The following is a 17,664-nucleotide window of genomic DNA, read 5'->3' on the forward strand; positions in this document are numbered from 1 at the left end:
GTTTACCCTTGTGAGGCCTCTGGAATTGTTGTGCATCATCGATTTTGAAATGTTAAGTGATTTATTTATTCGGGCAGCTCTTCAATGTTTTATGCTAACCACTGTTTTTGTGAATAAGTTCTATTTATCCTCAAGCTCTAAACTTATTCTCAGATTTTCTGAAAATCTGCCGTTTATCTTGACCTATGTTCGTTGGACACCGCTACCCTTGTGTATGATTTCTGTAAAAGTATGTTTTTACTGAACCTCTTCTTTGTACCTCGTTTTGTATCTTCAAAGACCAATTGTCATAGCCCATTTTCTCTTTTTTTTTTCTTTTTCTTTCCAGTAATCCGCTGTCTGGTCCATTAAAAAAAAAATGTATATATCTCTCTCTCGCTCTCTCTCGCTGTCGATCTCTCGCTGTCGATCTCTCGCGCGCTCTCTCGCGCGCTCTCTCGCGCGCTCTCTCTCGCGCTCTCTCTCGCGCTCTCTCTCTTTCCTTTTTAAAACCAAAGTCACGCATTTGACCAGTTTATACACTTTTACTTCAGATAACGTCGCTATCTTTCATATCCTGTCAGTTCCTTATCAGTTCATATATCTCCGAGGGAATCCTGTTCTGCACTCTGGGACAGCTCGTGCTTGTAGTTACCCAATCACTGTGAAGTGCATCTTCAATTTTAATGAAATGTAAGCTTTAAAAGAAGCACCAATATGGCGCAATTCAGGTTGATAAAGGCAGCTTGACTGCTGAAACGCGTCCCTGTTCTTGTGTATGCTGTAACAAATGCAATAAACGAGAGAACCCACACAACGTGTGGTGGCTCCTCAATATATATAAATATATATATATATATATATATATATATATATACACACACTATCTGGCCCCCACCTTCCCCCCCGCCCCCCCCCCCCCCCCATTGTTCTTGTGGGTGTTGGTTCTTGTGGGTGTTGGCTTGTTTCGCTCACTGTTCATCTGACTGAGCTAGGCATTTGTTGTCTCTGCTCCTATTCCTCACCTTCACTCATATTCTGCCTCTCGCTTTTGTGACATCAGCAGGTTTTGCACGTTTCCTTAGACTCCAGTATCTTCTAGCTGTTTTGACTGGACCTCTTGTAATTCCCCTGTGGCCTGACCTTCCTTAAATCATTGACTTTGACTCCTGTTCTCTCCTCTTGACTTTGTCCCAATCTGACTGTGTTGATGTTAGCTGTCACTGACTGCTCCTAGTGTCAGAGGCTCATTTTGGCTTTCATTTTGCACTGCAGATAGCGTATTTGAAACCCCTGTGACTAGAAAGAACCAGAGTGACCGTACTCCTTTACGTGCGGAGTCTACTGGTGTGTGGAATCTTAGTAACTCTTTGGTAAGTCTGACCAGTCCTGTAAGTAAAGTCTATACCACTGTTTGAAATGGGTGTGGTGAGTTGTTACATCTCAGATTTTGTAGACCACCTGTCTCTATGGTGCGACACAGAGAGGCAGACAATATACTTACTGTAGCACTTTACTTTGCCATTGCAGGATTCCAGTACACTGGTTGTGGAAAATCAAGACCGCCGTCAAGAAACTGGTAAAATTGTTTTATTAATGTGTATAATGTACAATCATGTTAATGGATATCAGACACCATAAAACCTGGGGAGCCCTACTCCTCATGGTCCTCGGGGAAAAAATTGCAAGTGTATCCACCAGATTACCAGTTATCTAGTCATGAGGAAAGTAACTCACATTTGTTTAAATTCTTTTTAAAACTACCAAGCAAAGTACTTTTACATTCGCAGTTCACTTTCATAACGTAACCAGCCTTGAACAAATTGCATCCCCAGTCTACCCATATCTTATGTTTCCATGAACAGCCTCGGGCAATATAATCAGACTTTAAGTTGAGCACACCAGTACATCCCTGTCATACCATGCGTGAGAGTGCTGTGGGAGTGCCAGCCCTGAGCAGTGTCCCTCTTAGTCACCAGTGTGGCGACACCTACAAACATGCTGTCAGCCAGGGAACCGCCCATCTCATCAACCATGCCCAGTAGGGTCGCCTTGGGGTAGGGAGGGGCAGGTAAAGACTCCGCTCCAGGACTCTGGAGAGTTTGCTGCGCACCTGCTGCCAATACATGGAAATGCCTGTGCAGCCCCAAACAACGTGCTAGAAATCGCCCAGGGCCTCTGAATAGCGAAAGCAGACCGAATGAGGGATTTTGCTTGCCTGGTGCAAAGTTATCTGTGTGAGGTAGATCACATGCAAATAATTCAGTTGAATCCATCTAAAGTGAAAAGAAATAGCAAGCATGTGTAGGGCCAACTGGGCCTCCCTCCAGTCCGACTCAAACTCCCAATTTTCCAGCAGTCGGAGCTGTTCAAAATTGTGTGGAGCGTTCGCAATGAGTGATCGATAGATCTGGAACATTGTGCCTCTTCCAGTGTGGCCCATCGTCAACCTGGCCTCCAGGGGTCCAAATTTTGGTGTCAAGTGGAATGCTAGCTGAAAGAGTGCGTCTGAGCTGCAAAGATTTATAAAATTGAGTTTGATTGAGCCCATAACCTTCCTGGAGTTCGTTGAAGGACAACATATGTTCCCCCGCCCGAACATCTCTAAGCCAGGTGCATGGTTAAGTCCGCGCCCCATCCACAGGTGAGTCATCCCTGTTTGCGTACCATTCTACCCTATAAATTGTGATGCGCGAGGCCAAAAAAATCACACCAGTTATATCAGGGAGGGTACAGGATATCAGAGCATCATACAACCTATCTAGAATGCGATTAAACCTTAAAGAGGAAAGTTCCCTTCGGAATGTTTAATCATCTCACCCACCTCTGAGCCAGTCATTGATCACAATCCATTGGGAGGCCTGGTAGTGAAATTGAAGGCCTGCCATCCCCAGTCCACCATCGTATTAAGATTGTCAAAAGCTGGGAAACATCACTCTGGAACGACCCTCCTGACAAAAAGGAGCGGATTGTGGAATTAAGCGCACAAAACCAGCTTGGGTAGGGGGATCGGGAGTGCTGAAATATGTAGAGGGGGTGAATCCTATTTAAGAGTGATACGGTCCAACACATGCAATGGGAGCTGCAACCACTTCTGTAGGTTGCTTTTTGTTTGACACCAGTGGATTTAAATTGAGGTTCCTCGTAAGATCATGGAGCAGGGAGATATGGAACCTCGGGTACTCCGAGGCGTTGAAGTAGAATATCGGAGCACCAGAGATGGGTGGGGGTGTCATCACTAGTCGGAACTAATTTGGAGGTCTTCACCTGAAGGTTGGAGGCCTCTCCCAACAATGTAAGGAGTTTTAGACAACTGGGCCTAAAGTGTGGGTGTCTGGTAAGAACAGCAGAACATCATTGTAGGAAACTGGTTCTGTATATACAATATCAAAAAGAGGGGGACCGGCAGCTATATTTAAACAGAACCTGCACACTAGCTCCCGAATGGGACTGTATAACAAGAGGGTGTACAGTACCTAACTTGACGTGCAGACAAAAGGAAGTCTTTCTTCGTGATGTTCTCACACACCCCGAAGATGTCATGCTCCATCATTGGGCAGTGCTCCTCGTCGGGCCGGTGATGCAATGCCCAACGGACTCCTGTAAACAGGGCTCTTTGGCGGAGTTCTTTTGAAGAAGCCATTGGGTGCATGCAGGTGTGAGGGAGGGGTAGTGCACAGGTAAGTGGAGTAAAATAGGTCGGGAGCAGTCCTGAGTACTGGCTTGGGCTGGTGTTGGACGTACTCTGTATTCATGGAAGATCCGTTCTTTGGGAAGGCAGGGCAGCTCCCTGGGGTTATTGGAGTCTGCTGGCTGCAGATCATGCTGGGTTCAGCTTGCAGGGGTTTCGAATGAGGCGACAGATTGGTGGGGCTGGGGTCAAAGCGGTTGTCGTCGTACCCTCCTTGTGCAGCATGGCTCTTCGGTCCATTTTCTTGTCCTATCAAATATGAAAAGGCGACGTTCAGGGGTGCCTCTAAATAGTAGATTTATGGGAGTTACAAGGGTGTGCAGCTTGAGGCAAATGGGTTCCTTCCTTGGGGTGTCTCCACCTCTTAGTATGCCACCCTCCAGTGGGAGTAAGGCATAGACCTCTTCCTAATTGGAGGGGTCCCCAGTCTCCAGGATGGGGAGGACTGAGAGGCGATCTTCACTTCGCTTCTCCCACCTGAGAGGTGGGGCTGGCAAAGGTGGACACCTTTCCTGGATCGGTTTTCCCGCCGGTTCTTGTGCCCAGAAGAGGGGTCGGAATCGGTGGGAGCCAATTTTGAAGCGTGAAACTTTGTGGATTCATTATGCTGTGCATTATTCCGCAATCTGGTGGTTGGGTCCGGAATCATAGTCTTTTCTCTCATTTCTTCATTTTTTTAAAAAATGTTTTTTTTGTAGCCCAGATGGGCGTCGACATCCCATTTGGTGTACCTTCTGTGACGTCTGCACGCTTCCTGCGGAAGATCCCAGCCTTGGCGCCATCTTCAGATTCTTTTTTCCGCCGTAGGGTCTGGATCGTCGCGTGAAGCTCCAGATGTTTTGGAGGAGAAAAGGAGAAAATACAGCAACTTTTCAACAGAAAAGACCTGAGAAGATTGAGAGAAGACCATCAGAGAGGAGACGACTAAGAAGGGGAAGAACCTCGAGATCTTCGACGTCCTTCGGAGAATGCGCACACAGGGGGCCCCCTGAGCGCAGGGATGTACAAGACACCCTTTAAATTCTGCAGAAACTGCCACCACAAGTTTGCGCAGAAGGACCAGCACCCGGTCTGCAACCTCTGCCTGCCAATCGACCACGAGAGCAAAGACTGCAACGCCTGTTCTGTCTTCAAGCCGAAGACACTCCGGGTTCGAGAGAAGCAGAGGATAGCTCACTACACGATGCAGGGCAAAGGCCAGGCCCTGACGCTTTACGAACTCGGCCTCTCCACCGACGACTAGGACAACATCGCCGAAGGTCCAGATGACTTCACGGTCGCAGAGACCGATAAGAAAACGTCTGACAAGGTAGAGTCTACGACCCCGAAAAACTCGACAGGGCCTCGAAAGCCTGAGGCAGACTCTCGAAAATCCAGAGCCTCAAAGGGAGCACCGGCGCCGGAAACTTTGACGACCGAAGCTGCATCCTCCAAAAAAGAGCCCAGCTGATCCTTCGAGAAGGACTCCCGGGTGTCGAAGACCGGCGAAAAGCCAAGGTCGTCGAAGCAAGCCCCTGAAAAAGGGACTTAAAGGAGAAGGAGCCGAAAAAAAGTTTTGACGTCGATGACCCCGTCGAAGAAAATAGCCGAAACGCTAGACGACGAGCAGGCCGCACAGTTGGAGAGGAAGAAAAGAAGGCTCGAGGCCGAGATTGAGAACATCCTTCAGAGGAAGAAGGACTTCGAGGAAAAGATGAAAAGTTTCAGGATCCCCTCTAAGCCAGCGACGGCCGTCGCTGAGGTGCAGGAGCACGAGGAGTTCAACGTCTAAGAGCTGCCAAACTCCGGAGCCCTCTGAACACAGAGGACCTCTATTACACAGAGGGTGAATATGGGGAGCAGCAGTCAAGCTACGGCTCAGGATCCTCGACGGCCCAAGACCTGGAATGGCAGGACATCCAGGCCAAAAACCCGCAGGAGGCTGTGGAGACCTTCCCTGAGGCCTTCGGCACCGGATGACATTGGGGCATTCAATGAGGTAGTCAGGAAGGCAGCAGCAGCTTATGGGGTTAAGCTGGAAGAGAAGCCTAAAGCAGACTTCCTGCTGGAAACATTGCTCTTCATGCAGACAAGAAGCCAGTTCTTGCCCATGCTGAAAAGTATCACGGACCAGGGGAAGGAAGCGTTCACAGACCTGGCTACATGCAGATCAGTCACGCCGAGGACCGGGAAGAAATACAAATTCTCCTCCCAGGACCCTCCTTACATCAAGGGGTCCGTCACAGCAGATTCAATAATCGCTGCAACGGCCAGAAGAAGGGCCAACGTCCCAACAACATCTGGGCCACCACCTGACAAGGAAAGCAGGAGGATGGACCTGACTGGCAGAAAAATTGAGGAACTCTGCAATTCACTGGCGTATGGCTAACTCCAACGCCCTCCTGAACAGGCACCAATACCAGCATTGGGATGAGATCAGAAAATTGCTCAAGCACCTCCCAGAGCAATACCTTCAGAGGGCATCACACCTTGTGGAAGAAGGGAAAAAGCATTGCTAACTCGTGCCTGAAGACATCCTTGGATGGGGCTGAAGCATTCAGCAGACTGATGGCTATAGGCATCACAGAAAGAAGGCAAGCCTTGCTCAGGATCTCAGGCTTCAAAACTGAGGTTCAGAACAACATCATGAACACACTTTTCAATAGAGAAACACTGTTCGGAGCCCCAGTTGATGAGAAACTCACCCAACTGAAGAAATACAACGAGACTGCAAGGTCCATGGGGGCCCTGCAATTCAGGGGGATGAGAAGAGGCACTCCTACGCCGAGGCCGAACGGAAGGGGTGGAAACCAGCAAGGACAATCACACCAGGCGTTCCACCAGGGTCAACAGAGTGACAACCAAGGTCACCAGTGCCAGCAGAAGCAAAACTGGAACTATCAGAACAGGGGCCAGTCCTTTCGAGGAAAAGGAAACGGACTGGGCCAGAGAAGGAGAGGCGGTGCACAACCCCCCCTCTAAGTGACTTCACACGGAAAAAGGTGCTCACCCACTCAAACCCTCCCAGGGAGGAGCACGGGAAAACAAAGAGGAGAGGGCTACACGGACAAGACACAAAAGAAAATGTAACACCAGTAGGAGGCAGGCTGAGATTATTTTTCTCCAAAAATAACTACAGACAAGTGGATACTCAACATCGTACAGTTCGGATACTGCATAGAGTTGGAAAAGAGACCACCAAACAGAAAGCCAAAGAAAAGAGAGCACTCTGAAAGAGAGCTGCAATTGCTCCAAGAGGAAGCTCAGGAACTCTTCCTCAAAGAGGCCATCAAACCGGTCCCATTCGAAGAACGGAACAGGGGAGTGTACTCAAACTACTTCCTGGTGCCAAAAGTGGATGAAAGCCCAAGACCCATCCTGGATCTACGGTTCCTAAACAAATATGTAAAGACTCAAAAATTCAACATGACGTCCCTACAAGAGGTCATTCCACAGATAAAGGTCGGGGACTTCTTGTCCACCGTAGACCTCAAATATGCGTACCTGCACATCCCCATGAACAGGCAGCACACTCGTATGCTAAGATTCAGAGTAAACAAGGATCACTACCAATTCACAACCCTGGCATTTGGTCTAAAGTCCGCACCAAGGGTATTCCCAAATGCATCGCAGCAGTGGCCGCACATCTGCAAAGAGGGGATACACGTGTACCACTACCTCGACGACTGGCTCATAAAGGCAAGCTCTTATAGGACATGCAAGGATCATGCAGAGCAGGTCACAAGAACACTAACAAGCCTGGGATTCTCCATACACTGGGGAAAATGCTCGATGGAACCGGAGCAAGTGAAAATCTTCCTGGGAGCTCAAATCAACACCGTCCAATGCAGGGTGTTACCCAGCGAAAAGAGGACATTCAGCCTACTGAGGGAGAAACGTCACTACCAGAAGGGGTGAGCTCTGACAGTGAGGACAGTGAGCAAGATCTTGGGTACGATGGCGTCATGCATACACCTGGTCCCCAATGTACGCCTATAGATGAGACCACTCAAAGAGTGGCTGCAACAGCAATGGTCAAAAGCTACAGTAAGTTGAGAGGATCTTGTGGTTGTAACACACAAGGTGCAGGAAGAAATGAAGTGGTGGACCAAAGAGGATAACCGTAGGGAAGCCTCGAACGCCACCAGACCCAACAGTGACCATCACCACAGATGCATCCCAGAAGGGATAGGGCGCACACATGAACAGGCTCAGAGTGAGGGGTCTGTGGAGCCCAGCGGATGCGGTCAGACATCAATTACCTGGAGTTGAAAACAGTGTTGCTTGCCCTCAAGGCCTTTCAGAAACAACTGTACAACCAGAAGGTGCCGATACAGACAACACCACAACGATGTTTTACATCAACAAGCAAGGGGTAACTAAATCATTCCCTCTGTCAAGCTTGGAACAGGAAATCTGGAGATGGGCAATACCACTCAAAATAGACTTGCTAGCCATGCACCTGCCAGGGAAGGACAATGTAGAAGCGGATTGGCTCAGCAGGCAGACTTCAGCATCCCACGAGTGGGAACTCAACATACAGGAAACAGACTATTCAGGGGGTGGGGCACTCCGACAATAGACCTGTTTGCAACACGCCAGAATGCTAAATGCGAGTACTTTGCATCCAGACAACCAGAGGCACTATCCCAGGGGAATGCCCTATGGATAAGCTGGTCAAAAACATTTGCCTACGCTTTTTTCCCGATACCACTGATCCCCAGGGTTCTCAACAAATGCATGACAAGCAACATGACGCTCATCCTGGTGACACCACAATGGGCCAGGCAGACCTGATACTCACAGATAATGGAGATGGCGCAGGGTCCACCCCACAAGTTCTAAAAGTAGAGACCTACTCTCCATGGAAAACAGAGAAGTTCTACACCCAGAGCCGGAGAGCCTCATCCTCTCAGCTTGGCTCCTGAGGACGTAAGGTTTGCACATCTAAAACTACCAGAGAGCACCCTGCGGGTGCTGCGAGAGGCAAGGAGGCTGAGCGCACGCAAATGCTATGGGGAAAAATGGAAAAGATTCACTCAATGGTGCTGCAAGAAAAAACTCTGGAAAGCTGACCAGGGAATTAACGGTGCTAAGATACCTCACGCACCTAATAAAAGCTAAGCTCCTCCTCGCCGAGGGTACACCTGGCAGCAATTGTGGCATACACAAGAGGAGAAACAGGGAGAAGCTTTTTTACATCTCAAGTAGTAAAAAGATTCTTGGAAGGAGCTAAAAGAATAGCGCCGCCAAAGAAGATGCCGCCGCCAGCATGGAACCTAAATGTGGTACTCACAGAGCTCATGAAAGCACCTTTCAAACCCATCCACAAGGCAACACTACAAATGCTTACAATGAAAGCAGCCTTTCTGGTAGCCATCACCTCGCTACGCTGGGTGAGCGAGCTCCAAGCACTAACCTTGCAAGAACCCTATATACAGATAGTGACAGGGTCGTGATGAGAACGGACCCACACTTCATGCCAAAGGTGGTGTCACGTTTCCATATGAATCAGAGTATACAAATACCTAGCTTCTTCCAGAAGCCCACAACAAGCGCGGAGAGGACGCTCCACACTCTAGACGCAAGAAGGGCAGTGATGCGCTACATAGAAAGGACAAAGGATCACAGGAAGACGAAGCAGTTCTTTGTGTCCTTCGCAAACAGCTCCCTAAGTAGACCAGTGACCAACACCATCGCTCGATGGATCGCACAAACGATACAATTCTGCCACAAGCAAGCAGGGCAGGAACTAACTGAAGGGGCACAGGCCCACTCGACCAGAAAGAAAGGGGCAACAATCGCCTTTCTGGCCAACACACAAATTCAGGACATATGCTTGGGCTTCAGTGCACACGCTCACTAAGCACTACTGTGTGGATGTACAAATGAACAAGGCAGCACAAGTAGGACAAAGAGTGCTTCAACATATATTAAACAACCAACGCTAATCTTACACCCAGCCGCCACAAACGTAACACCGCTACAAAATCTCTGCACAGCCTAGTGAATCCAGAAAGATTCACGCTGCAAAACGAATAGTTTCTTACCTGTCTTTTTAGTTTTGCAGCTTGAAAGATCTCTCTGGATTCACTAGCGAACCCACCCACCTCCGCCAGAAAGATGAGGCTGGAGAGGAAAAGGGGTGAAAACAAGGACAATACGTGGAAAACAAACCTTAGATGGTTAAAAAGCGGTGAATGACTTAGTTGAACATTGCCATAACTTCGTTAACAGAACAAACACGATAAAAAAAGAATCCGAAGATGGTGCCCAAGGGTGGGAGCTTACGCAGGAAGCGTGCCGATGTCCCGGAAGGTACACCAAATGGTGGGACGTCGACGCCCACCTGGGCTACAAAAAAAAGAAGAGAAGACTATGATTCCGGACCCAACCACCAGATTGCAGAATAATGCACAGCATAGTGAATTCAGAAAGATCTTTCGAGCTGCAAAACTAAACCGTCAGGTAAACGATTCGTTTTGCAGCGTGAGTCTTTCTGGATTCAGTATGCTGTGCATTATTCTGCGGTCTAGGGGTTGGGTCCGGAATCGTAGTCTTTTCTTTGTTTTTTTTTTCGTAGCCCCGGTGGGTGTCGACGTCTCACCTTTTGGTGTCCTTCTGTGACGTCGGCATGCTTCCTGCAGAAGCTCCCACCCTTGGGTGCCATCTTCAGATTCTTTTTTCCGCCGTTGGGTCTGGATCGTTCCCCTAGAGGCTCCAGAGTTTTGGACGGGAAAAGACACAGAAGAGTCGAATTTTGCAAGAAAAGACTGAGAAGACGATGAGAAAGAACATGCATAAGCCGGGACGACGAAAAAGGAGAGCTTCGAGAACTTCGACGTCCAACATAGAATGCGCACACAGGGGGCCCCCTGAGCACGAGAAATGGACAACACACTTTTCAAATTCTGCCGTAACTGCCACCACAAGTACGCTCAGAAGGACCAGCACCTGGTTTGTAACCTCTGCTTACCGGTAACCACAAGAGCAAGGACTGCAACGCTTGCTCTGCCTTCACACTGAAGACCCTAGGCGTCGGAGAACGGCAGAGAAGGGCCAACTACACTGTGCAGGGGAAGGGCCAACCACCGTCCCTTCGAGACCTAGGACTCTCGGCCGACGAAGAAGACCACTTCGCCGGAAAAGACTGCACGGTCGTAGAGACCGATAAGAAAACTGCTAAAGAGGTAGGAGAGTCGTCGACACCTAACGCCCCGACAGACCATCGAAGGTCTGAATCAGACTCGAAAAATTTAGTCCGTCCTCGAAGGGAGCACTGGTGCCGAAAACCTCAACGGCCGCAGCTGCATCCAAGGACGGAGCCCATCGGATCCTTCGAGAAGGACTCCCAGTCGGCGAAGACTGGCAAAAAGCCAAGGTCGTCGAAGCACGTCCCCGAAAAGGAACGTTCGACTTCGAAAGAGAAGGCCCCAAAGGTCGCCACAACGTCTGCAAAGGAACCGAAGCCCCCTTCGACGTCTAAATACACGGCAAAGAGATCAGCCGAACAGTCCGACGCCGAATAGACCGCCGAACTGGAAAGGAAGAAAAGACAGCTCGAGGCCGAAATGGATAACATCCTACAAAGAAAGGAGTTTGACGAACGACTCAAGCAGTTCACGATTCCGTTAAACACAGACGGTTATAGTCTAATTAGAAGAGGAGGAGGATTTTGAGGCCGAAGAGCTGCCGAAAAGCCCAGGAACTCTAGAACATCAGGAGGATGAAGAATTCTACTATGAAGAGGAGGGTGACGACGACCAGCGGACGATCCTAAGGTCGGCATCCTCAGGGACGCAGGACCTGGAATGGCAGGACCTCGACACCGAAAGTCCAGAGGAGGGCATAGACACGTACCCTTCGAGGCCTTCGCCGCCAGACGACATTGGGGCGTACAATATAGTCGTAAAGAACACGGCAACGGTGTTTGGAGTCAAACTTGACTAAGAAAAACAAAATCTGACTTCCTATTGGAAACCCTACTCCCCACGCAGACCAGGAGCCAGTATCTCTCAATGCTTGAAAGTGTCATGGCCCAGGGGAAGGAGGCGTTCAAGGAATCGGCGACATGCAGGTCTGTTACGCCAAGGACGGAGAAGAAATACAAACACTCCACGAAATATCCCACGTACATCAGAGGGACCGTCCTTGCAGACTCCATTATCACGGCGACCGCAAGGAAGAGGGCAAATGTGCCAACGACATCGGGGCCACCACCAGACAAGGAAAGCAGAAGGATGGACCTGACTGGGAGAAAGATAAAAAAGGAATGCAGCAATGCATTGGCGCATGGCGAACTCAAATGCCCTACTGAATAGGCACCAGTACCAAATCCTGGACCAAATTGGGCAGCTGATGAAGCACCTCCCAGAAGAGTGCCAACATAGAGCCTCACACCTCGTGGAGGAGGGGAAAAATGTGTCAACGCTTGCCTCAAAACAGCCTTGGATGGAGCAGACCCATCCAGCAGGCTGATGATGGGAATCGCTGAAAGAAGGCAAGCCTGGCTCAGCATTCAAACCAGAGGTAAAGCACAACATTCTTAGCACCCCTTTCAACAGGGGAGACTCTGTTTGGAGCGCCGGTGGATGACAAACGCTTAAAAAGGAGAACGACACTGCAAGGTCCATGGGGGGCCTTACAATTCAGAGGAATGAAGAGGGGTACCCCGTCACCGAGACCGAACGGAAGAGGGGGAAACCAGCCAGGAACGTCACACCAGACCTTCCAACAGTCCAGCCAGGGAGATAACCAGGCACAGCAGGGACACCAAAAACAAAACTGGCACAACCAGCAAAGAGGCCACTCCTTTCGCGGGAGAGGAAACGGACTTAGCCACAACAAAAGAGGAGGCCATCAAGCCACCTCTAAGTGACTCCGTCACACAGTATGTGCCCACCCGCACAACGCCTCTCAGGGTGGAGCACAAAAGGACCAACACAGGGTTACACCGACCAAATATCATAGAACTTGTAACACCAGTAGGAGGCAGGCTAAGTCACTTCTTCAGAGAGTGGGAGAAGATAACTACAGACAAGTGGATACTGAACATTATACAGTTCGGATACTGTATAGAACTGGAAAGGACACCACCAAACAGAAAACCAAAAAAGAGGGCGCAGTCTGGAAAAGAACTGGAACTGCTTCAAAAGGAGGCCATCGAACCTGTACCATACCAAGAAAGGAACAAGGGAGTGTACTCCACCTACTTCCTAGTACCAAAGGTGGACGAAACACTAAGACCCATCCTGGACCTCAGGTTCCTGAACAAATACATAAAAACACAACAATTCTAAATTGCGTCTCTACAGGAGGTCATTCCCCAGATAGGGGACGGTGGTTTCATGGCCACCATAGACCTCAAAGACTCCTACCTGCACATCCTGATGAACAGGCGCCACAAACATCTGCTCAGATTTACCATCAACAAACATCACTACCAGTTCACAGCCCTAGCGTTCGGCCTAAAATCCGCACCAAGGGTCTTCACAAAGTGCCTCGCAGCAGTGGAAGCGCACCTAAGAAGGGAAGGGATCCATGTATTTCCTTACCTGGACGACTGGCTAATAAAGGCAAGTTCACACAAGACATGCAAGTAACATGCCCAGTGCGTGACAAACTTTGATGGACCATGGTTTCTCCATTCACAGAGGGAAATCTCTATGGATCCGGAGCAAGTGAAAATCTTCCTAGAGGCACAGATCAACACCATACAGAGCAAGGTGTACCCCAGCGACAAGAGGACACAGGAGTTACTGAAGGAGACGCGCCTCTACCTAGAAGTGGCGAGCTCTGACAGTGAGGACAGCGAGCAAGGTCATGGGCATGATGGCCTCATGCATACTTCTTTGTACCAAATTTACGCCTCCACATGAGACCGTACCAAGAATGGCTACAAGAACAATGGTCACAAGCTACAGGGAGTTTGGGAGATCTAGTGGTTGGAACGCACGCAGTGCAGGAGGAGATGTCGTGGTGGAACATGGAGAGCATAACAAAGGGAAAGCCTCGAACACCACAGACCCAAACAGTGACCATCACCACAGATGCATCTCAGAAGGGATGGGGAGCACACATGAGCAAGCTCGGGGTGAGGGGTCTGTGGACTCCAGCGGATGCGGTCAAACACATCAACTACCTAGAACTGAAGACCGTGTTCCTCACCCTGAAAGCCTTCCAGACTAAACTGTACAGCCAGAGAGTGTTGATCCAGACAGACAACACGATGACTATGTTCTACATCAACAAACCGGGAGGAACGCAATCTCCACCGCTGTCGAGCCTAGCACAGGAGATATGGAAATGGGCCCTCCCACTAAAGATAGACCTGCTAGCCATACACCTACCAAGGAAAAACAATGTGGAATCAGACTGGCTCAGCAGGCAGACATTGACATCCCACGAGTGGGAGATCAATGCACATGAAGCGCTAAGGCAATTCATGAGGTGGGCAACACCGACAATAGACCTATTTGCAACACACCAGAATGCAAAATGCCAAAGCTTTGCAACCAGGGGAAGGTTCCCGGGGGAATGCTCAATGGATAAGCTGGTTGAAGACATTTGCTTACGCTTTTCCCCCCGATACCTCTGATACAGAGTACTCAACAAGTGCAGGACCAGCAACATGACTCTGATCCTTGTGGCGCCACAATGGGCCAGTTAGACATGGTACTCGCAGATAATGGAAATGGCACAAGCTGCACCCCACAAGTTCGGGAGCAGAAAAGACCTACTGTCCATGCAAAACGGAGAGGTAATACACCCAGAACCAGAGAGCCTCAGCCTAGCAGCATGGCTCCTGAAGACAGAGTTTGCACACCTGAGGTTACTGGAGAGCACCCTGCGGGTACTGCGAGAGGTAAGGAGGCCTAGCACACGAAGGTGCTATTTGGCAAAATGGAAAAGGTTCACGCAATGGTGCAGCAAGAAGCTACACAGAAAGATGACAAAGGAGTCAACAGTGCTAAGGTACCTCACGCACCAGCTGAAGGCGAGGCTAAACTCATCCTCGCTGAGTACACTTGGCAGCAATTGTGGCCTAGACAAGAGGAGAGACTGGAAAGAGTTTCTTTATGTCACAGATAGTAAAGAGATTCATGGAAAGGGAAAAAAGGATCGCGCCTCCTAAGAGTATGCCGCCGCCAGCATGGAACCTTAATCTAGTACTAACAGAGCTCATGAAGGCGCCTTTTGAACCAATTCATAAGGCTTCACTACAAATGCTAACAATGAAAACAGCCTTCTTGGTGGCTATCACCTCACTGCGCAGGGTGAGCGAACTACAGGCGCCAACGCTACAAGAACCCTACATCCAAATTCACAATGATAGGATGGTGATGAGAACTGACCCACTTCATGCCAAAGGTGGTGTCGAGGTTTCACATCAACCAGACCGTTCAAATACCAAGCTTCTTTCAAAAACCAATGACAAGCGCAGAGAGGGCACTCCACACTCTGGACGCTAGAAGGGCCGTAATGCACTACATAGAAAGAACAAAGGAAGACAAAACAGTTCTTTTGTGTCCTTCGCAAGCAGTTTCCTGGGTAGACCAGTAACAAAGGGGACCATCGCACGATGGATCACACAAACTATTCAATTCTGCCACAAACAAGTAGACCAAGAACTAGCGGAGGGGGCACGTGCCCACTCAACTAGGGAAAAAAGGGGCAACGATAGCCTTCCTGGAAAACGCACCTATTCAAAACATATGCCTGGCGGCAACATGGACTTCAGTGCACACGTTCACTAAGCTCTACTGTGTGGATATACAAATGAACAAGGAAGCACAAGTAGGACAGAAAGTGATTCAAACATATATTCAACCGCCAACGCTCATCTTCCACACAGCCGCCACAAAAGTAACAAACCGCTACAAAGTCTATTTACAGCATAGTGAATCCAGAAAGATTCATGCTACAAAACAGTTTCTTACCTGTCGGTGTAGTTTTGCAGCTTGAAGATCTTTCTGGATTCACTAGCGAACCCACCCACCTCCGCCAGAAAGATGAGACTGGAGAATCAGGTGGTAAAGACAGGGACAATACTGAAACAGATACCTTAAACGACAAAGCGGATAAAAATAACTTACTTGAACATTGCCAAGGATTCTTAAGACACAAAACTAGAAAAAAAGAATCCGAAGATGGCGCCCAAGGGTGGGAGCTTCTGCAGGAAGCATGCCGAAGTCATGGAAGGACACCAAAAGGTGAGACATCGACACCCACCGGGGCTACGAAAAAAAAAAAGAAAAGACTATGATTCCGGGCCCAACCACTAGACCACGGAATAATGCACAGCATAGTGAATCCAGAAAGATCTTCAAGCTGCAAAACTACACCAACAGGTAAGAAACTATTGGTTTCAAATAGCAGCAGAGGCTGGGGGTAGCTAACAAAGGCGGCAAGCGTTTGAGGCTTCCCCTTCATGGACCTTCTCCATCCTGGGGGAGGAGGATTGACACCTCTGCCCAGGATGTGCATTGTTTTGAGATCCAGAGAGCGGATGCCTTTCTACCCATGGGTCCATAAATCTATCTGGGGTGGAAGATAGCTGGGAGCCTGTCTGGAACCACACCAGAGCTGGTAGTTTTCCAGGGGAGATCTCCAAGATGTCATCTGAGTGCATTTTTCATTAAATCCAACACTGGGATCAGTTTGGGTTGAATGTGCTGGGAAGTTTGAAACCAAACTGCTCAGTAAAGCCATCTTTTTTTTCTTTTAATTATTTTTATTTGCAGTTTTACAGATAGCAACAAAACAGTCATGTCCTCACTGGTCAACATATCCCGTTCTCCAACCCTCCACCCCCCCCCCCCCCCCTCCCCCCCAGCCACACCATTAAAAGCAATTCATCATTGTTCATCGCACACCATTTCACTAGCGTAGTCTGTGTCCAAATCTGCCGTGGCCTACCAGAATGCCCTCGGAGCCCTCTTGTCTTTTGACATGCCTTCCTCCTGCTTCTCTTCTCACAGTCCCCCATCAAGGCCATGATATTTCCTCCATTCACTCCAAACTCTGCCAAATTTCTTAGGGCTGCCCTGTGCTTTGTATGTGACCCTTTCAGCAGCCATATAAAGGTCCAGTCCTCTCCGCCATTCCTCTATCCGTGGTGTCGTAGCTATCCCCCAGTTCTTTGCCACATCTCTCTTCGCTACCACCAAGGCCAGGACCAGGAAGATTAGTAGCGGGCGTGTGAGATCTAGATCATTGGTCATACCCAGTAGGACCAGTTTAGGATCTGCTGGCAAGGGAGCTTCCAATACCTCACCCAGTTCTCTCAATCTCCACCCATCAAACCTGAATCCTCGGACATGACCAGTGTGTGTGATAGAAGTCTCCCCCTTCGTGGTCGCATCTAAGGCAATTCGTATCTGCTCTTGTTCCTATTTTATGTAGGCGTACCCATCAAAATAGGTCCTATGGAGGACGTTAAATTGTATAAGCCTCAGCCGGGATTTAATAGCTACCTTTCTTGGATGCATGAGAACTGTGTCCCAGTCTACCGCGTCCATTTCACCTACATCATTCTCCCATTTACTTCTAAGGGTACCCAAGTCATTGGGCATGTTTTTCATAAGAGTCTTATACGTAAGTGACACCGCTCTCTCGGGTATTTGTTCTTGCAATAGGCGGCCCTCTAGAGGTGCATATTCAGGGAGTGTGCCTACTGGGATCTCCTCTGCCCTCCACGCATGTCTCAGTTGAGCATATTTAAAATATTGCGTGGGGAGCAGGCCAAATTCTGTCCTCGGGCTGGGAATGACTTCAGTTCCCCCTTCGGAATCACGTCTCCTAGCGTCGAGATCCCTATGTCATCCCACCTCTTGAACCCCTTCAGTTTATTCAGATCTTGCAGCCATGTGCAGTGCCACAGGGGTGTTTGTCTGGTGGGCCTCTTCTCCCAGCCTATGGTCTTATTTGCTCTATTCCGTAGCACCAACGTAAGCCTAGTAGCAGGCAGCAGTCTCCCCTTAGCCCCCGTATAGATAACAGTAAGGGCGGGTACC

General features: G+C 49.1%; 1 protein-coding gene across 3 annotated transcripts in view; it reads left to right on the forward strand.

Annotated features, from left to right (window-relative positions):
* The window catches only part of LOC147673887 (anillin-like), a 429,866-nt gene that overhangs the window by 93,366 nt on the left and 318,836 nt on the right, over positions 1 to 17,664 (forward strand). For all 3 annotated transcript variants that reach the window (XM_086947773.1, XM_086947775.1, XM_086947774.1), the window contains 2 exons: positions 1,255 to 1,352; positions 1,510 to 1,558. In XM_086947773.1, the coding sequence (XP_086803899.1) occupies positions 1,255 to 1,352; positions 1,510 to 1,558 (147 nt within the window). The remainder of the gene's footprint in view (positions 1 to 1,254; positions 1,353 to 1,509; positions 1,559 to 17,664) is intronic.

The sequence above is a fragment of the Lissotriton vulgaris genome, chromosome 12, assembly GCF_964263255.1.
Source record: "Lissotriton vulgaris chromosome 12, aLisVul1.2, whole genome shotgun sequence".
Classification (NCBI taxonomy): domain Eukaryota; kingdom Metazoa; phylum Chordata; class Amphibia; order Caudata; family Salamandridae; genus Lissotriton; species Lissotriton vulgaris.